General features: G+C 40.0%; 1 protein-coding gene across 5 annotated transcripts; it reads right to left on the reverse strand.

The window, feature by feature from the left end:
- pfkpa (phosphofructokinase, platelet a) lies at positions 1–26,227 on the reverse strand. 5 transcript variants are annotated; one of them, XM_088071693.1, is made up of 23 exons: positions 25,966–26,227; positions 22,582–22,655; positions 21,091–21,168; positions 20,649–20,838; positions 19,730–19,895; positions 18,627–18,671; positions 18,398–18,506; positions 18,050–18,145; positions 17,091–17,186; positions 16,210–16,302; positions 15,387–15,512; positions 14,596–14,660; positions 13,961–14,030; positions 11,929–12,075; positions 10,352–10,422; positions 9,660–9,747; positions 6,546–6,698; positions 4,626–4,790; positions 4,396–4,457; positions 3,911–4,022; positions 2,968–3,067; positions 1,917–2,022; positions 1–834 (listed from the first exon to the last, which is right to left on the reverse strand). In XM_088071693.1, exons 1-23 carry the CDS (start codon positions 26,057–26,059, stop codon positions 678–680), a joined length of 2,463 nt encoding a protein of 820 aa, XP_087927819.1. In that variant the 5' UTR covers positions 26,060–26,227; the 3' UTR covers positions 1–677. The 5 variants fall into 5 exon arrangements, with proteins under 5 accessions (XP_087927819.1, XP_042366651.1, XP_042366650.1 ...); XM_042510717.2 differs by lacking the exon at positions 18,050–18,145; XM_042510716.2 differs by lacking the exons at positions 6,546–6,698; positions 18,050–18,145 and adding an exon at positions 8,681–8,833.
- Between the last annotated feature and the right edge of the window lie 1,207 nt (positions 26,228–27,434).

Consider the following 27,434-nt stretch of genomic DNA (forward strand, 5'->3'; position numbering starts at 1 on the left):
TACACTTGTCAAGTTGGATTTTTATTCTGTGGGAAACATTAGTCTCATACATGTCTAACTCGTAGGTGCAATATGACAGACAGCTACTCAGTACAGCAGTGCCTACAGTTAATAATATATTCATGTGTACGAGCAAAATAATTAACTGATAAAAAGATAAATATTAGTTTCAGTGTAAAGCACAGCACGCAGTTCCCTTGACTTGCAGCAGTAGAACTGTATTGCATCAGTCTCACATAAATATGCTGAACCTCACACTGTCCTCGGCAGATACACACACTGAGTTTTTACAGCAGATACAGTGTCTATCCTGTCCTCGTGCAGCTCTGGGATCGGAGAAAGTGCAATTTTAAAACAGCGGTGACACTAAACAACCAGGGCAACAAGGACACACAGATGCATGGCAGGACAGCTGCGTGGATGTGTGCGAGAGCGTGTGTGTGTCTGATATTAGGAACACTGCAGAGGCTAGGTTACAGTTCATGAGTTTGTCAAGACGAAACGGAGAGGAGTGACACTGAGGGAAAATACAGACAGGAAATGAACACGGTGTGGCCAAACAGAGACGACTGTTGAAGTTGTTACTGGAGCTCTTTTACAACACACAAACTGACGCCTCGCAGGCCTTCAGTCTTGCACGCAGACTGGACTTCAAAGGCCAGCGTATGTACTGGCCTTCACATGGCGACAGAGGCATCTGACTCTTTAGGCCGGTTGCGTACTACGTGCTCCAGCTGTCCGGAGTCTGACACGTCGTAGCTCGTCTTGTACTTAGCCAGGATCTTCATCAGAGGACGCAGCTTCAACCACCACTGCTCCTTAGGAATCCTGTGACTGCAGACAGATGAGCAAATATCAGCACTGTGGCTCTATAAATATTTGATATCTTCTAATGAACTGGGAGCAGTGAAAAGAATAGATCCTCACTGGACCACATGGATATGTGATACAAGAGTGGCTTTATAAGATAAAACTGTTATTTCAGATCATTGGTGGATCCGCTCTAACATAAACATAACAGTATTTAGCATTTCATTTCATTTTTCTTCATTCTTATTTTTACACTATTTTAATTTTGGCTCTGCAACAGGTTTCCCAACATTAAATTTAAATTTTGGCATCAGTAGCAAAACGTGTATCGAGAATCACAGTGGCCTTTGACCACTAAACTTAGTTTATCCTTGCGTCAAAGAGGATGTTTGTGCCAAATTTGGAAAAATATCCTCAGGCTGTTCTTTATATATCATGTTCATAAGAATGAGAACACACACAAGGTCACAGTGACCTTGACCTATGACCAAAAATTTTTATTCACTTTATCCTTGAATCCAAGTGGACGTTTGTGCTAAATTTGAAGAAATTCCCCCAAGGTGTTCTTGAGTTATAGTTTTCACAAGAAGGAGTCGGATGCAAGATCAAAGTGACCTTGACCTTTAAACACCTAAATCTAATCAGTTTAGCGTTGAGTCAAAGTGGAAGTTTATGCCAAACTCGAAAAAAAAATCCTTCAAGCTTTTGTGAAGATATTGTGCTCAACAGAATGAGACATAGACAAGGTCACAGACCTTTGACCAGAAAAATCGAATCAATTTGTCCTTAAATCCAAGTGGACGTTCGTGCCAATTTTTTAATAAATTCCCTTAAGGTGTTCTTGAGATATCGTGTTCACATAAATAAGTCAGACGCAAGATCAAAGTGACCTTGACCTTTGACTGCTAAAATCTAATCAGTCACCAAAATCTTATCAGTTCATCCTTTAGTCAAAGCAGACGTTTGTGCAAAATTTGAAGAAATTTCTTCAAACTGTTCTTTTGATATCGCATTCAAGAGAATAGGGCGGACAGCTTGAAAACATAACGCTCTGTCATTATTAGCCTAAAAAGAACTAGAAATTGTTCAAGTAGTGTTATACGTACACAAAGTCAGTCTCGTCTTTGAGTTGTACAACGGGCTGGAAGACCAGAGCTCTGCGACGCATCCCCAGCAGACAGCAAGAGTCCTCTGTGTTAGCAAACACTCTGCCTGCAGGGAAACACCAAAGCAGTCAGAGGTGGAAAAACAGGAACGCACTTGTGTTAGCTGCAAACGTACAGTAGCATGGATTGGACATTTGGCAGCGGGTGTGAGAGGCTGTATAGTGATGATGACTTGTTTTTCTAGCTAGTAGCTATTCTTAAGAAAACAGTCACTAAAACAACTCTGTGTGGATCAACAGGAGGACTACAATGCAGTGGGATTTAAAGTCTAAACACAAAAAGCAACTGAGGCAACATAAAGCATCATAGACAGGCAAGGAAATGTGGGGCGAAGCAGGAAAATGTGTCCATTACTTAAACAGCCCATGCTTATAGTTTCCAGTCTTAAAATTATTGTGGCATGGTGGCTGCTGCTAAATTTGCGGGACTAAGGCAAAGACACACACTGATAGCAACGCTAACCAGTCATAGCTATGCCCCACAAGTGCCTGTGTGAATCTACAATATGGCAGAATAATGGAAAAGACAGACAGGGACATGGAGCTAAATATAAAGATGGAGATGGTCATGGAGCCAGCAAAAAAAAAAAAAAAAAAAAAGATTTACCTTCATCTTATGTCATCCATGTGAATGGGAAATAGACATAAAAAAACAAAGAGGAGTTTTAACTTTAACTGCAGTCGTAATACACATGCAGTGTGCTTTAAAGACAAACTGTTTTTCAAAAGTGTTAACATCACTCACACTTACTGGTGTTATCCATCTCTAAGTACGTTCGAGTCAATTTCTTATTAAATAGTTATGCTGATGGATGTAAATGATCAATAAATAATTTCCTCTGAGAGGATAAAAATACATCAAAATGTCAGACAGTGACTCCATGACAGATCCGGGTGTAGGTCTGCTTCACAACGGTCACGCCTCTGTAGGGAGGGAGGATCAACTACCACAGGACGTTTCACTCGTATCGGAAGTGGAACATTAACCTTACCCTGTCTGAATGTCTCCACCAGCTTTTTGGAAATCCACTGCATCGCCTTGGCAGAGATCTTGGTCCCAAAGTTACGGTCAAACGGAGAGGGTGCGCCACCCTTTCAAAGGAATCAAAATGTTTGATTTCGTTGCTTTTTTCTCAGTCAGGGTTCCCACATATATTTACTAATTTCAATTTCAAATGTTTGCGCGTATCTGTTTCTTGTTAAACAAATGTTTGTTTTATGGCCATGTCTGAATGCTGTTTGGTCACGCAGCGCAGCACTACATTTCAATTTATCAATACAATGAACACTTTTTGGAATATTTTAGGAAATATTTTACAGCCAAAATGATATATATTCCAAAATTTTCCAAAACATTCTGTAAATTACAAGCCATTTCCAGGCCTGGAAAAACTTTTTACACAAAACATGAGGAAGGATGAAAACAGTTTGGAGCGTTTTCCATAAATGTTTAGAAATTAAGTTTTTTCATGTTCTTAAGATGTCACATCCATAGTCAAGAAACAGGAAGTGGTGACAAAAACATGCATCAAAAGTCGAAGACCAGATTTAAACCCAGAGACAGCAGAAACACCCACCAAACTTTTTATACATATATATATTTAAAGGCATGTATTTGTTCAAGTTGTTAGTTGTGCTGTTTAATCCAATTTCCATTTTCTCTGTATCCCATTAATTGCTGTAGGCACAATGCAATTTCCTCTTGGGGATCATCAAAGTTTTGTTTGATCCAGTTTTATCTGCGCTAATCTCAAGACACACGGAGCCAAAATACAACAAAGCTCATCCATGTAAAGGGTATATGCATATTCATGATACAAATATAGAAAATTGTTTATTAAATCTTCTTTATCCTGGATTAATTGTTACCCCTGACACTGCCTCAGATAGGAATACTCCTATTTAACCAGTATGAGATGTGAATGTGGTGCCTACCTGCTGCATGTGCCCCAGTACATTCTTCCTGGAGTCAAACACTCCCTTCCCTTCTTCAGAGTACAGCTGGTAGATGAAGTCTGTGGTGTAGTTTTCATTACAGTTCTCATTCCTACACAAATAAACAGTTAAAAGACAACAGTCAGACGTCTGAGGTTACATGCACCCTTTGTTCCTAAAGTTGCACTTCAGGACAAATTGCTGCATTTACAGCTTCTGTCCTCCCTGAGTTCATGTTACAGTCACATCATGAAGACAGCAGCCCCTGCGAAATGTCACCTATAAAACTGATGATGTCAACATTGGATCTGTTTACTATACAAGCAGCTTAAAAACAAATACTGAAGTCTGGAAAGACTGGATCATGTGCAACCCTACAAAAATACTGCAGCGGCACACCAGTTATGTGTCTGAATGTGTACTTATTTTTCCGATTACTCAATCACCGTGACCGTCTAGACTGGTGTAACGTAAGCAGTCATTACCTGAGGACAAGTCCTCTTTGAATGCTAGTCTTCATTTTCTCTGTCAAATGCTCAACATTGGCCTGTGGGAATGAAAAAGGAAATTTAGCGATTTAGACTAATGACCAGTAGGTGGTATTGTACTCAAAAGAACATCCCATAGTAGGTCTAAATGTGCTGAAGTGAGAAAAGACAAAAACAGCAGAGCCAGCCGACGTAGAGGTGCATGTTACCAAGCGATCGTGTGTTACCTGCAGGTCTCTGATGTCAAACGGCTCCTCGTAGATGTAGGCAGCATCAGCTCCGGCAGCCAGGCCTCCTACACTGGCCAGGTAGCCACAGTAGCCTCCCATGGTCTCAATGATGAACACGCGTCTCTTGGTCCCACTGGCCGACTGCTTGATGCGGTCACAAGTCTGACACATGCATACAAGCTCACAATGTCAGTATACATTAGGTGATTATCGCAGGCTAAGCATTGAAACAAATATGTGTTCCTCCAGTTAAAAGTCATGTTTAACAAAGTGTTCGACGTGTGGTGATTACAGGTCATGTGCTCTTAACTTTGATCAACAACAGCTTTCTTGTGCTGCGTTCAGACGCGTTCACAAGCTTATTTGACCCTTTGAAACCTCGGCAAATTTGTCTGATTTCTTTTGAAAACATGGGTAAAAAGGCACTGACCAACTTGGCAAATAATGTTACTCAGATTGCAAGAAATTAGTAAAACTGACAAAAAAAATTGACTAAACGATAGTTTTAAAAAGAGGAAAGGGGTTAGGTAATAGAACATTTTCAGAAAACTATATTTATAAATAGAATAATTTTATATTTAAAATTATGTTACGGAAAATAATATAAAACAATAAAATACATGAAATAAAAATATATATATTATTTTTGGCATTTTTTAAGGTTATTCTATTGTTTGTTTTTGTTGTTCACCTTTTTTGTTTATTTTTGGGTAATTTTTCTTGTTACTTTTATTTATTTATTTATTTGTTTATTGCAATTTGCCAATTTTTGGGCCATGTCCTGTTGAGTTGCTTGCTACCTTGGCCACTTGTTTTTGAAAGAAATCAAACCAATTTGCTCAGGTTTCAAAGGGTTAAAGTAATACATTCCACATAAAAAACAACAGCATAACACTCTCAAGGCCAGCATGCTTATATGTCAGTCAACTCGCTATGTTTAAATAATTCAGGCAGATTCAGGCTAAAATGCTGCTGTCACCAGTTAGAATGGAGGCCTGCATAAGGATGAGAGAGCACATCACATGATAAACTTCAAATATCATTTATAACTCAAATGTTAAACGCTCTGATCAGTAAAACTTTATTTTGAAAGTCCAGTGCTGATAATCAGTTTAATTTCAAGTCACTGTGATGTCAGTAAAAATTCTCAGATGCTGCAGCTTAAAGGGGCACTCCAGTGATTTAGCATGACACGTCCATAAAACTGTAGGAATAACATGAGACAGAGTAAAAAGGTTCAGGGTGGAGCCATGAATTAGTTGGCCTATCACTGCTTTAATCCATAAAACGTCAAATTAAATAAGGTTGCATTAACTGATTAGCTGATTTTCCTTAAAATACATTTGCTGTTATGTCACATTAACTGAATGTTATCCACAGATGATTACTGTAATAGTTGAATTACAACAAAAATCCATGACTTTTCCAAAAATTTCAAACAATAACATTAGTAATGCTAGACATATAAAAGAATGAATCAAGGCAGCAGAGGCTCCTACATTTCCCACGATTCAACTTGCATCCAGCCATCTAAATGCCTATCTCCCTAAAACCTCACGCCTACACTTTGTTATACAGGTTTTCTGTTCAAATACAAACAATCAGTGGACTGCCCCTTTAAAATTTTACAGCTATTCAGTGATTGAGTTCAAGTTAATCTTAAACGTGATGTTAGGACTACAGTTAGTTAAAGTTAGGTTAAGACTGAGTGGCTACAGAAAATCTATAGACCTGCAGCAAAAACTCATGCAACACTTTACTGCACATCTGCTTCTGGAAGCTGACAGTTTGTTGATTACGAGCACTGGACCATGAACTCCACTGATACCTAAAATCATGTGTCATTTTCATCCTCTGTGCATTTGCATCTTGAACAAAGCGGTTAAAGTTGTGCCGGCGGCGGTTCGACAGCCTTACCTCCACGATGGCATTGAGGGCCGTGTCTGCCCCGATACTTAGATCAGTGCCCGGCACATTGTTACTTATGGTTGCAGGCAGCATACACATCGGGATGCAAAACTCCTCATAGGTAGCACGAGCCTCATACAGCTGCAGCAGACTCTCAAAGGCCTGAAGCGGCAGTACATGAGAACGCGTTAGAGCCACAGAGGGAACGGCCACTGAGAGAGAGACTGCTGATTCTCTCTCAGTTTGCTAGAGCGTATCCTGCCATTCCGGCTCTTTCCGTGTGATAGCGGCAATGGCTTCCCTTTGGCAGAAAGGACGGGAGGGACAGAAGTGTGAATAGAGGCATGGAGAGGAAATGGAGGGAGGAAAAAAGTAGGAGGATGGAAGGAGGAGGGGATGAAGTGGCAGAGGAGAGCCACAGGAGATAAGGGAACATATAAAATGTAGAGGGAAGGTGATGGAACAGATAGAAGAGAGGGAAGAAGACAAAGATGTGAAAGGAAAAGATGGGACAGATCTGTGTGTTTGTGAGCCTCAGCAGCTCATGGCGGCCGTATCTGCTGTGGAAGGTTATATGCAGGCAGGACAAGCACAGATCCAGTCTGCATACTCAGAGGAGGATGGAGAGTGATGGAGATGGTGGCAGAGATTCAGGCTCGGATATGTTATTCTGTTTTTATTGGCTAGAGCCCGATCGATACTGGATTTTTAGGGCTGATGTGGATTAGAAAGTTAAAAAAAAAATTCCAGATTAGCGCTGTCAGTTGCTGGTTAATTTTGCTTTCACACATACTCACATACACCTGCATCTATTATTTATACATATTTATCAATATGTCTATCTATCTATCTACATAATGTACTTATTCTTTAAATATGGTTGGATTTTGCTCAGTTAATAAAAATAAAAAGAATATATGTATTTATGGTTTTTTTAATTATTATAAATAACTCAGAGCATCTCTTTATGGATTAAGTTCTGTTAATATATATACATATATATATATATGTAGATGCAGATACTCTATCATCTACATGTATATTAATCTATATCTACTTTATATATATACTACATATATATTTATGTTTATCTATGAGTATATTTATCTACCTATCTTAGCAATGCAATTATCCCTCAAATATGGCCACCAAACTCTTGTGACAAAGATGGACGCAGGATTTAACAACATTTTTTATCAACAATGACATCACTGCACTGAAACCGTAAACTCGATTGTTGATTTAATTATAATAAATTACTCCAATTATCTGGATTATACTCTATAACAAATTATAACAACGATTATAACAAATCTCTATGGGTGCATATTGGACAACATGTATACCGATCTGCAAGAAGCCAGTGTTGGATGATTAAATCGACTCACCAATATATATCGGTCGGGCTCTAATATTTGAGCTGTGGCTCTGGTCTTACACAGGGTAAATGTTGTGTTCATTTGGGTTATCATGATGCTTTTAAGAAAGGAAAAAAAGAAAAAACTGCATATTAATGCCAGATTGACGTGATATCTCTGAGTAAAGTTAGTGTGGCAGCTTTGTTATTAGTTAGAGCAGATACACAGGATTCAGTGCACATTATTGCACCACAAGGTGTTAGTTTGTAGTTGCATGTGTGAGCTTCAACATCAAACCTGCACGCTGGTAACCACTCATTTTGATGTTAATGATGTGGGAGGACACAAACACACAGACGGGCAGAAGGGCAGGCAGAGCAAACATGGCGGTCACGACACTCGTGCACCTTGCAGCATGCCTCCATGTTGTCGACCGCTTACTCACCTGAGAGCGAAGGGAGGGACGCTACTCTGTAACTTGGTTTTACATTTACCAGTCATACCTTCATTTGTCTGTGTGGCTGAATTCCTGATGTTTGCGTCAAGTTTTATTCCAGATGTGGCTAACAGATGCCGTGTTCGCAAATTTTCCTTCAAATGACAGGCAGCTAAATATGAGGAGTGACTGGTAAAATGACCGAGTGAGCGATTTCCCCCTTTCTTGATTGGCTGGCTGGCTGGCTACTTGAGCATAAGCAAGCATGTTTGCCTGCTTACGTGTGTGTTTTCTATCTGTCCATGTGTAGCTGAGATCAACTATTCTTGTTGCCAGCCTCCATCACTTACAGTAGTGATGGCGTTCAGAGCTGTGTCAGCGCCAATGCTGAGGTCTGAGCCCGGCACATTGTTGGAGACAGTGGCTGGGACCATGACCATGGGCACACAGAACTCGTCATATTTCCCGCGCGACGTTAACAATTCCAGCAGTGACAGGAAGGCCTGCAGGGCAGAGCCAAGGGGCTTTAGTGTCTGCGGGGGTGGAACTGTAGCAGGTTGGTTGGGTTGAAAAGGTGCTACTTGCCACAAAGGAAGGGAAGGACAAAAGTGGAGGGGTGCCAAGGGGAGGAGCCAGGTCTATCACAACGGACAGCAGCGAAACAGACAGGTACCACTCCACATACAATACATATTATCTCTCTCTCTCTCACACACATCCATACATACACATAACACTCATTTACTTGCATTTGCAGGAAAATAAAGCTGGTGAGCATCTAAACGGGAGTGCGTGAAATGGCTGGAAAAAAGCAGGTGTTCTCTGTTTTCCAACTAAAACCAAATCATCACAATATTCAGTGTCGCTTTACGTTTCATTTCAATAATTCAAATGCCTCAAACTAAGAATCGTACTTTCTCTATAATAATATATTCATAGTCCTGAAAATCAGCTTTTTACGCTACAGTTCCTGCTGATGTTGGTTTTGACAGAGAACTGACTTTGAAGCATGGTAATGTGCATGAGTATGTGAGGAGCCATATGGTGGTGTGCTGACATAAAAATGGGATAAGAATGATGGAGAGGGGTCAACATTACATTGTCATATACTGTACATATGGACATCTGACGATATAATTAGTACTGCTTCAACAGCTACAGTCTTAAGTGTAGGAGCGTTTTCATAATGTTGCTGAATATTATTAGCATTAGCGCTACTGTCAGGAATTTTCAAAACTGCAGCAAAAAAAGCTTATGGAAAGCATAACTGAAAATGTAGCCAAAATTAGCTAAATTAGCTACCAGGGAACAGAAAAAAATTAAACGTACCTCGAATCCACCAACAATTAGCAGTGCGTTAATGTTGTGCTTTCGCATCGAATCAGCAATTTTGTCAATGTGCTTTGCAGGCAGTGTTCTAAAGGAAGGGAAACAACAAAAGTGTTAATGTGTTTTTGTGTTCATGAGAAATGCACAGTTACAGTTTGTGTGTGAGTGAAAATACTGAAAAGTTAGTATGAAGTATCGATGTAAATTAAGGAAGGAACAGTCTGCTCCTGTTTGTAAACAATATTGACAGTGAAAGTGAGAGCTAGCTGCTTGGTGTTTCGCCTCACTGTATTTGCATTTTTTCAGTGCTGTGTCTGAGGTTTTTGTGACTTTCTCTTTGCCTGGCACATGCGCGCTGTGCCCAGGAACGTTCCACATATAACAAAACAAGTAAGGAAATACCAGCAGAAAGCAGAGTCTCTGCAGATAAATACACCGCCACAACCTTCTAGGGGGAATTAAGTGAAGACTGAGAGAGACTTTGAATGAGTCTAAGCATTGTTTTTCAGGAAAACCCTGGCGAGTGTACCTTTAAAGATGAAATCTGTATCTTTTCACCTGTTTTTACCTGTATATGTTACCAATACCCCTCCACTTAATAGAATAACTTAATAAATAGTAATTAAAACTTCATGGATTACAGTTTTAATGCTGTACAGTTGCTGTTAAGAGATAACAGATCACAGCTTTACCTTTTGGTCCCCAACAGAGATCCGCCTTGTCCCGTCCATCCTCCGACATCACCCCATTTAATCTCCTTAATCTGAAGGGAAGACAACAGCAACGAATGAAATTTAACTCCTTCATATTTTAAGCACTTTCTTTCTTAAGCATTCCAATGTTTATACCATGCCAAATATTGTTGTTGGTCCATTTACTATACACTTTAATACACCCAGAGCCTCCTGTGTTTGCTACTATTCTGTATGATCAGACGCATGCTCCCGTGGTTTCAGTGCAAAACTTATAAAGACAGTTCATTTCCTGGACAACTAAATGCCTGATATATAACAGAGGAACCATTACTCCCACTGGTCTAGGGTCAGTCAGTGCAACCTGATTTTAGCTGGCTGGGGCGCATGCAGGATGTTTAACTAATCAGTGATATTGGAGACGTTCTGATGAAGATAAATGAGCAGATCATTTGTTAAGTGCTGTTCTTTAGGCGAGCCAACTATGGACTGGTTTGTTTTAAGGTAGGCCAATTAAACTGGGCCACATCCGGGCCGCGAAGCAACCTAAAGGTACCCAGCATAGATAAACATGCACATGCACAGTACTGATCGGCCAGGATGCACAGATCGGTATAGCGTCACAGCCAATCAGATACGTCTCACCAGTGAACCTTTTCTCATGTGACACAGTCACACTTGGTGGCTCATTACAACATCTGGGCTGTGCTTGAATTGTCAAAAGAATATGCCTAGATGGCGTGTGTGTGTGTGTTTGTTTGCCAGAGAGAGAGGGGAGAGGGAGGGAGATGCTGGAGTGTGTTTTTGGTCACTGTTATTGATACATGCATGCATTTATAGCTCTTTCTTATTTATTTTATCTGCACTCTGTCATGTGCCTGGGTCAGATATGTGACCAAAAACATTTTATTTATGTAAAAAATAAAAAAAATAAATTTGCTGTTTTTACTACATTCAGATGTTTAAAATTTGGCATGACCAGTAGCTTCAAAAAAGGTTAGAAATATGTTGTTGAAAATATATGGCCAGTTGACAATTCCTGGTTTAAAAATTCATCCAATTGAACTTGTTATTGAATTTCCCTATCTTGATGCTTTTCATAGGGAAAGGTCAGGGGAGGATAAGGGAGAGGAGCGTAAAACCAGTTTAACCAGCCAGGGATAATAGTAGTTTCTCATATTACAGCACAGTCTCACACAAGACAAGCTGTTTTACAGTCTGTATGTACTGTTGCCCTCTAACAGTCAGCTGTGGTACTGCATCAACTTCAGCTGAGCAGGGCAGAGGAGGGAGAGTCAGTGTGGGAAATTGGTTTACAATAATCTGGGCAGATTATCCTCTGGGTCTCCCTGATTATACTTTAGACAGTGACCTAACAGGGATTGAGTGCAATTCTCGTTGGGTTATTGATTAAAACATTAAAGTAGTACACAAAATATTTGATTAAACTGTTAGCAAAGATTATCTGATGAATGCCCGTTCTTAAAATGTTTCATCTAAATTAATACGATTGCAGAGAGGTGTATACATGCAAAAGTACAGTAAAGGAAACGGCATATCAATGATATATTACTCACCTGTCCTTTGCAGAAACCCTCAAACCCATCACTGACAGCAAACATCTTGTGGCCCTCAGAGATGCCCACCCTGACGGCTGAACGGACGGCAGCATTCATGCCCGCTGCAGGGGCCCCGACATTCAACACCGCCACATTGAAGTTGCTCTGAGGACAGAAAATGGACATCAAATGTTTCCTTCTGCTTAAGGTAAGTCAGATTTAAGACTTTTCAAGGCTTTTTTAATGCCACTTGAAATGAAATTTAAGCCCAATTTTACAACAACAAAAAACAAATAAAAAACTAAAACATAAAATATGTAAAATAATTAAATATTTAAACATGGCTTTCTTGGTGATGTTTATGTGAGAGGAATTTGGCAAATTTAAATGTTTAAATAATAATAATAATAATAATAATAATAATAATAACTGTAAAAGATTTTACCAGTTAGTTTGAAATTTTACAGTGCACAGTCAGAACAAAAAAGAATATATCAAATCCTACGTCATATGTCTGAGTATTTTTTAGACTTTTAAAAGATTTAATTAAGACATATTCACACCAATTAAGGCCTTACTTTTTAGTTTAATGAATTTTATGCATTTTAAGACTTTTTAAGGATCCACAGAAACCCTGTGACTAGTTTAACCATTTAAAACCTGGAGCGACATCACATTCCTTGTGCAACCACAGATGCCATGTCAGTATCTAAACCTTCAAAACCAGAGCACATTGGTGTAATTTATTTATTTATTTTTTTATCATGGGAAAAAGGCAGTGAGCAACTTGGTAATAAATGTTTCAAAAATTACAATAAATAAGGAGGTTTAGAAAATTGTTTTTAAAAAAGGGGAAAAAAGTAGGGGAAAACTATTCATAATTATTGTAATAACATATTTAAATTGTGTATGTAATTATGTAACAATTGTATTTTTTAAGCTATTTTCCTAGCTCATTTCTGTGTTTTTTAAACTTTCTTTTTCTTTCCCTTTTTTCCACAAATTTTCACTTGATTTTCTTTTACTTTTTTCTAATTTCTTGCTAATTTTGGGGTCGTTTCTTCTTTCGTTGCTCACGGCTTTCTTCCAATGTTTTTGAAAGAAATCAGCACGATTTGTTCAGGTTTCAAAGGGTTAATCATCACCCTAAATAAAGAGAGTATGTTGCAGTTGTTGTTGGAGGACAGTTGATCGAGCTCTGCAGAGCCAATCAATAACAGCTTTCTGCTCTGCTCTCAGCTCCATGCTGGGCCTGCAGTGGTCATTATTACGGATGCGGGGGGAGCCAAACCCTGAGGCGAGCTCCGCAGCATGGGGTCTGCCACGCTGCCTCTACACTTCACTGATCTTCAGTGTGAGCTGCCTCCTTTGGAGCTGCAGCAGCAGGCTGCCGTGGCTCCTGGCAGGGTTGAACAAGTCATCCCTAAGCGGGAAGCCAGGTGTCGTCTGATCTCACTGCACGACAGACCAACGCTGAGCCGCTTTCATGAGTCGAAGCGTATCGCTACAACTATAGGCTACGCAGCAGGCAGGTAAAAACAGTTTATCATTAACTTGAAGCCATAATTACAGGTCACCTTATTTTCCACCTAACAGCAGGAAACAACTTGCAGCACATCTGATGGATGCCAGTATGACTAATACTTAAATGCACCTGTTTTCAAAGAAATGCTCACCGTACTGTATTGGCAAAAACGCACATTTACAGGAATACTTTACTCGCCACTTTTTTTTGCCAAGAATACCTCCTGAAAATAGCAGCTGCACACTGCATCATGACTGCAGTAGCTGAGTCATTATTTGTAAGCACATCCTGAGGACAGCGTAATAAAAAATTAAACATCTCAGTGGCTTTCGGAGGCCGATTTGATTCTCTAAAAACAACACACACTCCAGGCACGGTGTGGGCTGCTTGTGTGAAAACCACTCCTGCTCAGTGTGTGGCTGAGTGAGGGTGTGTACTCTTCTGGTTTGTGTTAGGAGAAAGCAAACAGAGCTGACAACACTGTCACTGTCAAAGGAAATGTCACGATGTCGTGAGGTGACTTACAGTTGGTAGTTCGGATTCTGGTTTATGATGAGCCAGCAGTTTGTATGTCCTCAGGTTGTTTTCAAAACTCCTGCAGTAAAACATAGCACACGCAATATTGTTACAACAGTAGTGTGGAACATTTTTAACACTACATCAATGAAAAGGCCCAATATGCAGGGTTCCCACACATTTTCATTGACAGAATAAAAATTCTATTGCTTTTCAAAAACCCATAAAATATTTTTTTCCTTGTCTCTCGCACAGCGTTTTTTAAACTCCTTTCAAACACATTTTCAGCTAGCTGGCATACATGAAGGGAGAGACAAAACGCAGGGAGAAATAGGAGAAATGTACGTGATGGAAAACGAAACATCACACATCAACATATATCTAGTGTCAGCAAAAAAATTTGTTGTGCATATTTTGCGACACATCATTAATGCCATTAGCTTGTTTACTATATTAAATGAATGCTGTTGAACGTCACTTTCAAACTTTCAAACTTAATATGTAAAAAAAAATGAACTGACGATTCATATTGAACAGCCAAATGTGATCTGACTGACATAATTCTGAGTCGGGTAGAGCCTTAGTCTTGAGTGAAGCGATGGCTTTAGGATATCAGATTGGTCAGAGCGGGCTGTCAGTCATACCTGCCCCGGAGCCTTACAGCCTCCTCAAACCGCTTCTCGTCCATGGCCTTTTGGACTTCTTGAGTCTGAGGAAAACACAGGAGTATTTCAGTTCAAACACTTCCTTTGTTGAATTTATACCAGCTGAGATTAAATATCTGTATGTATTCATGCTGCGATCTTTGAAGTGTCTATTATGAGCCTGACAATTGCTGCATGTTGTGTAAGACTAACTGCCTGTCAAGTTCAAAAAGACAGAACAATGCAGCAGCAGACGTGTTAAAGGCCACACGGGGTTAATGTGTAACCTCGTCTTGACCTGTAACACGATTGTTTACATGAAGCGTTTCACAAAATCTGAAAATAATGGAAAACTGCAGCAAAATTTTCCCTCCAGTTCTGTCAAAATCCAAACATGGTTCGTGAGTACAACAATAAAGCCTCTTTGTGCGTTTCTATGGAGAGGGGTTGCCATTACATCACCATCCAGCAGGCGGTCATTGCCAACTCTGCCAAATGCTTCAGATAATCATTAACCAGACACAACTGCCTCTCAAACAATACCACTCTCTTGTGAGCATTAGAGCCACTTCAGGCCCAATGGGCTGTGCGCTTTGTCATCGTTACTTAATGCTCCTCCAACCCGTCCCCCCTTGACTCTGCCGCTCTGAATCCAGCACAGTCATTTCCCAGTGATTGTGTTTATACGTGCTTTGCGGTTTCCCTCTCATCGCAGCTTCCGTATTTTTGTAAATACTTGTTTGTGTGTGTGTGGCAGTCTTGGCGCGTTTCCATCTCAGTCCAGTGCCTACCATCTGTACGCACTCCATCAGAGGCAGCCGCACCGACTGGTTCCCGCACAGAGACACCACACAGGCTGGCGTGTTAGCAGTGGTCTCCAGAAGGGCAAGAACAGCCTCCACGCCCATACGACTGGCCTGTGTGAGCGAACACACACAGATAGTGCACACATCACATCATCATTACTATCAAAACTTCCTTTGTTTCTCCTGTACACACAGTATGTTCTACTCCAAATCCAGGGATTTCTTCTTTAAACTGGACACAAAACTGGAGTATTTTTTTAGTTGTTTTTTAGTAAAGAGAGATTTGTCACTCTCTGTTTGTGATGCAGTGCTTCACGTACTGCGCCATAAATCTGTTAATGTGCTTAACCTAAAACCTAGAGCCGTTTCTCTCAGACACACACAGGATTAAACAGGAAGTGCTTGGGACAGCTAGACTATTCCCACCAAAATACTTTAAATAGATCACACAGCGTACAATAGGTTAAAGTCTGCACGTTGTGCATATAGAGAATTTCTGTTTAAAATACTTCTAAACGGTCGAGCGTGTAAATAAACCAGGTTTGTAGAAAAAAAAATCATGACTTTTCTAAACTTTCAGGGTATATTTAGTTTTCAAAATGTCAAGGCCTAGAAATTTATATTTGCAAATTCCTTGACTTTTCCACTTTTTCCATGACTGAACAAAACCTGCAGACAGCATGTTTTACTCCATCGACAGTCTAAATCCCAAATGATATTTTACAAGCTGAAACCGGCAAACGTTTGGTATTTTGCTTAACAAAGAACTAAAATAATTGATCAAATTATCAAAAAGTGGTGGACCTACCAGGATGCGGTCAAAAGCAGAAGGGGTCCCTCCTCGCTGCACGTGTCCCAGGATTGTCACTCGCGTGTCGAAACCCAAGCATTTGACAACAAGCTGGGAGGATCAAATGTACAGTTCTTAGCAAATACTGTAGTAATGTACTTTGTTATTTCTCTATTGGGAAACACTACTGTAAATTTAACAAATGGATCCTCAGTGTGAAATGGTGCTAATTTATCTCATGCATATTACTGATACAGCTAAATGTAGTATTCTGTCTGTATATTAGAGCTAAACAGATTTAAACATACATACATAACAGGAACAGGCACATCACACACAAACAGTAGAAAAGCTGAAGAAAAGGGGAAACAGCAAAGCACAAGCAAGCCATTCTAATTTTTCAGTCATGTTAGCGGGCCGCTCTCAGCCTATACTGAAATTCACAGAAGATCCCAAGCGGGAAGTGATAAACAAATGGAGATACTTGGGCACTGTACAAAAAAAAAAAAAGTTGAAATGCTTGCCTTCAGATGAAAAACAGTTAGTGCAAGGTCATGGCATACAGTGATAATCTGTATGGTGTATTTGAAGTGTAAAAAAAAAAAAACCACGATAAATATTTAAAAAAAAGAAATACAACTATGTGTGAGGCAGTTAAGAATAAATGAAGTTTGACAAATGTTTGGGTGCGAGGTTTAGTGAGGGTATCTGTGTTTTACAGCCATAGTAGTACGGTGAAAGCCATCTTACCAAACTAGACAGTGTGTCTGATAGAGTGCTCCAGAAACACAGCAACAGAGTCAAAGCCACACCAGGGCAGCAGTACAGTAGTAGAGGTCATACAGGAGGCAGTCGAAGCGGCCACTTGCCACACTTTTTACACAGAGCTCTGTACTTACATTCTTGACATACTCAGTGGTAATGGGCGTGTTGTTATGATCAATCGCCCCTTCGGCTACAATTATGATATTCAGCCTTTTCATTCCTGCTCGGTTCTACAAGGAGGGGGTGGTGGAGAAACAACATGACAGAAAAACTGAGACTGTGGCTGTGACATGGGCTTTCAGAAGCACGGGGGCCGGTTGATGCTAACGGCCAGAGAGCCGAGACCACTCATAATGAAAGCTGTCATTGTAGCTTATGTTTGCACTTTGCAGTTGGCAGTATTCTGCCAGCCTTGTTGCTTGTAAACACTAGGGGTCGACTGATAATGTTTTTTTATGGCCGATACCGATTATTAGAAGTTAATGAATCTGATAACCTAAATTTGTAACTGATATCCATTTACAATAAAAATGAAAATCCGCAATCCAAAACTATTTAGAATTTGGAATATAGCAAACTCTGTCACAAAACTTTAATTGCCTTTAGCAAATATTTAATCAAAAAACTATGAACATCAAATACAACAGGTTAACATCAACTTTATTTGTAGTAAAGTGAAAATTCAAATAATGAATGACTAAAAACAGCACCCTAAATTTTTACAAAGTAAAAGTTCCCCCCATGCTGACACTTTCTTTGCATGTTTTAATTAATAAATTTTATCAGCAATCATCAAAATAAAACGCACGTACATATAATTGGCAAAATGCCAAATATCTGCCCCAATAATCGGCCAGGCCGATAATCTGTCGACCCCTTTTAAACACTGCATTATTGTGGACCTTACATGCAGCATCATGATGGAGCTTTTTTTTCCCACTCACTGTTAGATCTTCTGATGCCAATTGTCATGTTAGACAAACTGCAAGAAAATTATAAAAACAGAAAGTTTATTTGTGGCTCAGGAGACGTATTTCCATCAGTCTGGTCTCCATGCTTCTGGCTTCCCCTTTCTCTTCACTCAGGTACTCACATCCTTGACTAAACCAGAGGTTATAGGCTTCCCATGCCTGTCAATGGCTCCCTCTGCAACTATGATTATGTTCAGCCTTGTGCCTCTGGAACGGGTCTGAATCATAGAACAATGGCACGTTTCCAAAGCAAAGAAAAACACAATGAGACAGCAGACGACTGACACATCATTTCCCTCACATCAGTCTTCTCTGATTTAAAAGAGAAGTCAGGATTCGCGCCTTGTAGAAAAACTGAAAGGTTTTGGAGAAAACTGTCATGTTAAACAAGACAACTAGGAAGCGTAATGGACACTGATTCATTGTGGTTCATTGAGTTTACTGTGTGCAACAAGAAAAGATCGTGTTACCGCAGACAGTTTCTGACACATCTTGTCCTCCCAGCCGTCCTCTGGGGGCATCTCGGGGATCAACACCCAGTCTGCTCCACAAGCCAGAGCGCTCACCAAGGCCAGGTAGCTAGGATAAAGCAAGCAGACAGAACACTGTGTGTATAAACAGAGGTGATAATGGTCTCTGTCTCTGCCTTAGGAATGATGTTTTTGGTTTTGATATGAACTTTATCAAGAGCATTCTTACCCACAGTGTCTGCCCATGACCTCTAACACAAACGTTCTCTGGTGACTGAAAGATCAGGACAGAAAATATGACTTAGAATTTGAGCAATACAGCACTAGAATGATATATTCAAGGATAGACATTAGAAAGATTATACTGAATGGAGATGAAATCCACCTAAACATGGTGATATGTTTGATATGCAAGAGCCACATGTGTCAACAAAGGCGTCTGTTTTTTTTTTTTTTTTAATGTTACATTCCTCAGGATAGACTGAAATTCCATTTTCATTAATCCTTTGACCTAAATGTGTTCATGTTTATGCAGACAGTTTTATGCTGGGGCAAAGGGATGCTCAGTTACAGTAGGTGGGTTTCCATTACAGATTTACTCAAAACTGAACCGATATTTCTGATAAAAAACAATTGCGAGACGACTGCATTTCCATGATGTTATGGGACTTCTCCCCTCGCAATAATACTCCAAGAAGCATGGCGATGGATGTTCAAAACTTGAGCAGGTTTATCTCTATTGCAGCCACCGCACTAGCCGTCATTATTTTCAATAGATGGCGACGCAGGCGTGTTATGCGAGCGATAATGGGAAGGCAAGGCCCTTATACATGGGAGCGGCCTACGATGAGGGATTTCTGGGAGGTGGAAGTCCACGATTTCACAGAGGAATTGTGTATTCAAAACTTTTGGATGATCCGCTTAACTTTTGAGGAGTTATGCGATGCAATAATGCCTCTTGTAGCGCCTCCTGCATCATGGTCGAGGGAGCCAGTTCCTAATCATAAGTGCATAGCCACAGCATCATGTTACTTAAAGCATAAAAAAAAGTTTCCATTACAGTTTTGCAAAAACATGGCTTTTTTTTAATTCCCTGAAATACGTCCTCATGTTTGCATTAAAACCTTTTTGCAATATTGACATTTTTCCATATTTTATAATCGCAATTTCAATTTGTGCATATTGATGGTTACTGGAAACCTGCCTACTGATTAAAAACTATCCTTTTGAAGACTTCAAATGAACTTTGAATGACTTTTATTTGCAGTTAAGGATGTGCTCACAGCCTCAACCAGGATAACAGAAGCAGGCGAACTAATCTGTCTCTCTCACCTCTGTGCAGTTGTCATGATTGCATCCACCACCTCGATGATTCGGTGCAGAGCAGAGTCAGTGCCGATTGTCATGTCGGTTCCACAGAAGTCGTTGTCGATGGAGCCGACCATCCCCACGATGTGAAGCGCTGAATACTTCTGAATGGCATCAGCTTCAATCAAGCCTGAAAGGATGAGGAAGTAAGTGTTAGAACCAATGTCCCCTCTATGTTTTCTGATGTATTTTTAAAGTAATTCGGGCAGGGTACTCTCACAGCTTGTTGTCATAATATAACATCGTGAGCAGCAATGGAAAGTGCTGAGGTCGGTGAAAAACCTTAACAGTTCTTTACTGTAAGAAACATCTCTAATTTTACAACACAAAACCCCAGATTAAAGTGACTTTTTGACTTCATCACATATTTGCATGCTGTCAATATTTGAAGAAGATTAAATCTTATCCTTGAGTCATTTCTGTAAGTTCTTAATCTTACAATATCAGATCCATATTGCCTGAGTTTACAAAGGATACATTTAGTAGCTCCTCTTTAACCAAGAGTGAGTGCCTTTTATTAAAAATAGATGTTAATGAGGAATCAACTGACAGTTTGAAAGAAACACATTTGAAAGCAAACATTTGTGAAAACAGCCGGAATGAGAATGAAGAAAAAAAAAACTGTCCTCATAAGACACTTTTCTGGAAAAACAGAACATGTGAGGGTGTGCGGTGTGCTAATTATCTAACCTACAAACAGAAATTTCTGCTAATACTGGCAAATGTTGTGACAAATAGCGAATAATGGAACAATATCTGCCAAATTTGGTTTCCAAAAGCACCATGTGCAGTTCCCACCGGATTTTCAGCACACTGAGCACACCCTAAATTAAGAAAATAGCATGAGGGTGAAACAAAAAGGAGGTTAATCTTTCCCCAGTACCTTGCTCCACCAACTCCGTCAGCAGCCCGCTCCACTCCTCCCTAAAGAGGTTGGCTCCCGTCAGACTGCCGTCTCCGCCGATCACACACAGGTTGGTGATGCCGCGCTGCACCAGGTTGTGAGCTGCCTTCAGGCGTCCCTCATGGGTGCGGAACTCTTTACAGCGGGCGCTGCCGATAACTGTCCCACCCTGATGACGATAGGTGTCGACAGGTCAGTTAGGTCACCCAGCTCCCTTTTTACAACTCAGTTGTGTGTACTTTGTGCAGTACGGTGTTCAGTGTCTTGCTTGAGGACACTTTAACAAGAGTAAACAGTGCTGGTGAACGTTTAATTACTGCTGGGATGTGCGGAGATGACCCCTCTAACCACAAACCAGCCTTCTCTTTTAGCTACGTGATTTGCGTATTCCTCTTAAATGCTGCCCATGATAATTACTCACCACTTGTAGCATGCTGGAGACACTTTCCCATGTAGCTTCCTTTATGTTTTCTCCACCGTCCACCATACCCTGATATCCCTGATAAGAAGAGAAGAAGCTGCGTAAACAAAAGAGATTTGCAAACAGATACTCCAATAACATCAAGCTAACAGTTGGAGCCATGTAGACTCCATAGCTTCATTAGGTCATCATCACTAAAAAAAATAAAATAAAATAAAATAAATATTTTAACCTAATGCAATACCACAGAAAAGTGCAAATTTATGATTGTGAAACTCAAGAATTTCATGTGGATGGTTAAAAGTGTGTCTGACCACACGGTGTTCTGCAGAAGCATGAGGAACACAGAGTGCTGTGCTACCTAAGTGGGAGTGGAGTTTCATACCAAGCATCTGCTACAGCGTCAAGTCAGTTATGTAACAACACACTGAGCAGAGAGGTCCATGACACACACACACACACACAGATGTGCAGGGCTCACAGGATGAGCAAGCAAGGCTCAGGCCCTCAGCAAAGCTCCTCTAACATCTGCTACGTGAGAATAAACATCCCTGTGTTCATAGATGTAGTACAGGATCCTACTGTTGTATAGTGTATACTACTATAGTGCGACAGTCCATTCATGAAATGCAGTCATCAGTAACATTTGTTACTGTTCCTAATATCTTTGACATTCATCATATCATCTCAGACTGTGGTATTTGCAAATACAGTTTCCTTGTCCAAAGAATCGAAAATAATGTATCATAATGAAAGTAGTGATTTCCACCCCTGATGTGTACTGTATCAAATATATGCTAATATATTCTTGAAAAATATACAGATATTAGAGGTGATGTGGCTGCACATTATGTTTTCCTATTTTGGGCCCAATTCTATAACACAAAATAATCAACAAACAGTGGCAAGTCATCTCATATCAACTGCAGGCCCCTGAATCGAATCAAAATCATATCGTGGAAGACTGCAGTATTTGCTCTCTGCAAATATACTGTCTATGTCCAAAGAATCAATATAATATTGTTTCGTGATGAAAGTAGTGATTTACACCCGTAATATATTATTTTAAAATGTAAACATATTTGAAGCAATGTGGCTGCATGTTATGTTTTCCTACTTTGGGCCCAGATCTATAACACAAAATAAACGACAAATGGTGGCATGTGGCATTGTATGATATCATCCCATATTGATTGCCGGCCCCTGAATCAAATCATATCCGAATCGTATCGCAGCAGACTTTGTGATATAGGCAAATATTGTATCATTGTCCAAAAAAATCGATGGAATATTGTATCACGGTGTAATTATGTGATTCATACCTTTACTGCACAAAGTATGTGCTAATATTCTTTTACTATATTATGATATTGGAGTTAATATAGCTGCAGTTCATGTTTTCCTACATTTGGCCCACTTCTGTAACATTAAATAAACAATGAACAGTGGCAAATAGCTCTCGACAATGTCAATCACAAATAATGAGCTCACCTCATGTATGAAATACACTTTTGCTCCCACATATAAACCCATTCGAACCACAGCACGAACAGCAGCATTCATCCCTGCAAAAAATAAGAATAAAGTAATCTTAACACCAACATAAAGGTAATGCAACAGTGCGGTGATGAGCAGGGTAAACAGTTAAGCTCTGAAGAGTGTATCAACTGTAGCAAATCATTGTGAAATCCTGATTTGCACGGCTGCTCCACAGTTGCTGTATGGATATTTATTTAATCTCTGTCACAACTGCAGCTGTAAAACTTTAATCCCCACTCTCTAAGTATTTGTTAAATATGAGGGACAATGTGTGTAAGTGTGTGTGTTATTGCAGGGTTTCTATGTTTGAGTTGTTATTTGTAGCTTGGGGCCAAATTTTTTTCTCACCGCAGCACGCTGCCATTTTTGGTCAGAAGGTTTCCCAGCTCCTCCTACAACCTCTCAGTTATTTTGTGGTTAGTCCAAGTGTACTCAGTAACCAATGCGGCACTGCTCTGTGACTTGAATGTCAATGGCAGGTTAGATTAAACGCTGACAGTGGGAACACTGGCTAATGCTTTAGCCACAGCAGACAGGGACTTGGCTGACTGGGAGAGATATAAACAACAGAAGAAAGAGCCGAGTTTCTTTTCTCTTCACAAAACGGAGAACACTGCAGATCTAATGGCAGCCAAGCGGGGTTGTTACTAAGCAACGCAAAAGGTTAGGCCAGTGGGGCAGTGGAGAAGACGGCAGTAATAGTGAAAAGACTGAAAAGTACATGATGAACTGTAGTGGGAAGAAATAAATCCTCCAGGAATTAATGTTTTTCTTACACTCCTAAAACCACAAAACCAACAAGGCACTCATAACCACAAGAAGCTGGGGACCAATTATTCACTACACTGTCCAGTGTAACAGCCCATGACCTACTGCCTCATTACATAACCATGGTCAAATCATCAGCCTAGTTTAATTACAGTCAGAGAGCACAGAAAAGGTCTTTATGAGAGCAGAAATTCATCAAGTTTTGTCCACTTATTCTGCATAACTGACGCTTTCTCGTGCAGAGTGAGTGAAAAGAACAAGCCAAGGCTACACAATGCCCTCTGACACAGACATTCAGTTCCTGTCATGCATGCCTGTGCCTCATTGCTTTGCTCTGGGGCCATCTCCATGTGTTTTTTTCCCCCGTCTGTATGAGTTCATATGTATGCTAATAATGAATCCTAATTCTATAGCCATCCACCAGAGATTGATTCATTTCCCCTGAGCCGATGAGAGCAATAATGAAGTTAACTTGGCTGGCAGTTACAGTAACATTTAGCAAACTGCTGAACTGCTTCCTGTTGAAAGGGAAGCGAGGAAAGTAGAGAATGCAAGCTAAAAAAAAAAGTCTCCGGGTTGACCTCCAGGAGACCTTTTGACATGTCACAGTGGGGAATGCACAGGTGTAAATAACAAAAATTATTTATGGCTGAATTCCATTTAGCTGCCTTGTTGGGTCTTGTTGGGACACTTGAAAGCCATTGTAAGATTGGGAACATGCGTGCTTTTCTTATAAAGACACAAAATTTCTGTTAAAAAGTACTAATTGAAGGCATTCCACGCAGAATTTTTCATAGTTTAACAAACACATCCTACTATACCTGTGCATCAACACAGGTACATCTGGTTAATATGATTTTTTTCCCATTTTAGACAATCCACTTAGACTGATATACATATTTAGATAACTTAGGTCAAATATACACCGGCATCAGCTGTACTTTCTCGCTCTCTCTTGTTTTTAATGTTAACTAAAGTTATTCTGCTATGCTCTGCTACTAACCATCAAAAGAGAAGTCATCATTGTCATGTAAAACCCTCTTTATGGGCTATTTATCTTTAAATTAAAAATGTAATCGAATGCTCTAAATGCCTGGTAGTCTGGTAGCCTAATTTTACCATAAAATCAATTGCTATTTCAGTCCACTAGTAGATACATTTTGCTGCAAGAAAAGATGATTTAAGACAGAAACTTTATCTTTAGATCTTTATCACACTCGATAAGAATAGATTTGGACTTTTTTTTTCTTCCTTTGTGTTCATATTTTGAAGCTGAAAAAGATAATAAATCACAATATATGTTATTGCAATACTGAACATTTTACAAAACATTTGAAATCACAACAATATTGTATTGTGAGTACAGTATCATCATAATAAGCTATTGTATTGCGGGGGCCTCTGATGATTCCCACCACTAACGAAAATCGATGTTTCTCAAGTTATTGTATTTTAGAAATTCCAATATCATAACAAGAACTGTTCAGTTGTGTTTTACTATATTAGAAGTAGTAAATATTACAGTTACAGTAAGAGTTGCACTTCAAAAATCAGTTTAATTATGAATTTATTTGGGTTTATTCCATTATATAATTATAGTATAACTGATCAAAAGGACACTGGCTGTGTAGAGGAAGCCCTTAGCTTAAAAACATGCCATAACATATTTAGAGCTTCATCATGCTGCAGTACTTCTGGTGTAATTTGCCGATCATTAATTTAAACTTTATGTCGATGTAATAACTGATTTTGATGCTAAATTAATAGAATTTAATTACTTTGAAAATGGAGTGTTAACATCTTAGTATTAGATGTGCACACCTCGTGCTTAAAGGAAATAAAGAGAGGAGCCGGTTGACACATGATCAGGGTTTTCCTCTGTGATGTAAGCCTGAGTGGGACAGACGTATGCGCAGTTCATCACGTACACAGGATACAGGCATCCCACCACTAGCCCTCACTGGGGCTGCTAACTAACCGCAACATCAGCTCTCATCTCTCTCAAAATGTTCATGTCGAGCATGCTTTCTGCAGTTTCTCTGTCAGTCACTGCCTGTCACGTAGACCAGTAAGCAGGCCCAGCAACCCGCAGTACGGTGGCCTGCGCTGCTGCGGCGGTCACTGCCTCGTCCGAGTTCATTTGACTCAGTTAATTAAATTGTAACATTAACCCGTGAGTTATATTACGCTAATAAATGCTCCGTGAATAGAAAAAGACGCCACGGTTCGACCTTGACAGCTCTGTAAACTGCTGTCACCGCGCTTAGCGACAAACATGCCATCAAATTAGAGGCAGAGGATGCTGCTGTTAGCGAGTTAGCAGGATGTGTCATGTTAGCATGCTAGCTGGCGGGTTTCCTGAATGAATGGCCGTAACGTTACTATTGCACTGGTCTGCAGTTAGCTGCCGCACAGTGTTTCGGACACTGCAATAAGAAAACGCCAAGTCACTTCGCCAGCATTAGAGCATCTCGCAGCTGCAGGGGTGTGTTTTCGCCCTCTGCGGGCCTGCACACAGTGACACAGTGGTACATACAGTGTCTGTAAAAGTGTCACTTCACAGTTTACCTTGAGCATCCCCTCCGCTCGTCAGCACCGCGATAGCTTTCCCCGCTCCCGACAGGTTCTCAAAGAAGATCTTCTTGCTGTCTGGCTGCGCCATTTTCACAGCGATTCGGTGTATATTCCAGTCCTATTCGATAAAATAATACAGCGGGCGCGCAACAGGGTGAAAATTGAGCTGAAATGATGAAGGGCAACACTCGTCCGCCCCCTCTACCTATTTATGCCCGCTATGCTCTCCTTCCCCTTGTTCCGCATCTATTCGTCGATTTGCATATACCGACTGTGGAAAGAGGGATTGAAAGTGCCGTGAGCCAATAAGATCTCGGTTTAAGAAGTCTTCCTTTGATTTTGAACCAATGGGAAGAAGCGTGTATGGTATGTGGGTGGAGCTGACAGTAGGAGGATGCCTGTGTAGATCCCAGCCAGTTCTCGGGGATGTTGTTGAGGGGTAAACCCAACTAAACTGGGTGTATTTTACTAAATAGTGGTTAAATTGTGGGAACTGTGATTAGTGGCAGAAGCTGGAAACGGGTCACAGCTAATTGCCTCATGTTAAATGTTGCACACAGGAGCATTGTTACAAAGCAGAAGACTGAGTGCAGTCAATTTACAGAAGCTGTGTGCCTTCTCCCAACCTTTTTTATTTCACAATAAAAATAAAGTTATCAAGTGTTTTTGCACCATTAGTATATATAAAACTGCATCAAGATAGAGCTTTTTTAATCAAGAAAAGTGCAAGTGGAAGATCCCCCACACTCCCCAACAGAGGTCCTAGTTAAGCTCCTGATGTCCTAAAATCCTAGAAAACATCCTACAACCCTGGAACCTGTTACAGTCCTGGAAACATAATAAAATCCTACAAACGTTCTAAATTTCTAGCAATTATCTAAAATGCTAGAAACAAGCTTAAGTCCTATAATGTCCTAAAATCTGCAAAATGTCCTCAAATCCTGGAAATGTCCTTAAATCCTAGAAACATCCTTAAATACTAGAAATGTCCTAAAATCATAGAAATATGCTGAAGTCCTAGAATGTCCTACAATCCTAATGTCCTTTAGAAAACTTAAGAAATGTCCTGAAATCTGCTTAATGTCCTAAAATCCTGGAAACATCCTAAAATACTTAAAGCATCCTAAGATCCTGGAAATGTTCAAAAATACTTAAAACATCATAAAATCATAGAAATAACCTGAAATCCTAGAAATTCCTACCTACCAATTCCTAGAACAAGCTTCAGTCGTAGAATTTCCTAGAATCTCTGAAATTACCTAATATCCTAGAAACATGCTAATATCCAACAAACGTACAATCCTAGCACCAAATGTGGAAATGTCTGAAATCTGCGAAATGTCCTAAAATTCGGGAAATGTTCTAAAATCTTAGAAACCTCCTAAAATCCTAGATGCATGCTATAATCCTAGATGTGTGCTAAAATCCTTTTAACGTGTTAAAATAATTATAATGTTGTAAAA

This window comes from Plectropomus leopardus, chromosome 21, assembly GCF_026936395.1.
Source record: "Plectropomus leopardus strain MGB_pleo_1.0 chromosome 21, ASM2693639v1, whole genome shotgun sequence".
NCBI lineage: Eukaryota > Metazoa > Chordata > Actinopteri > Perciformes > Serranidae > Plectropomus > Plectropomus leopardus.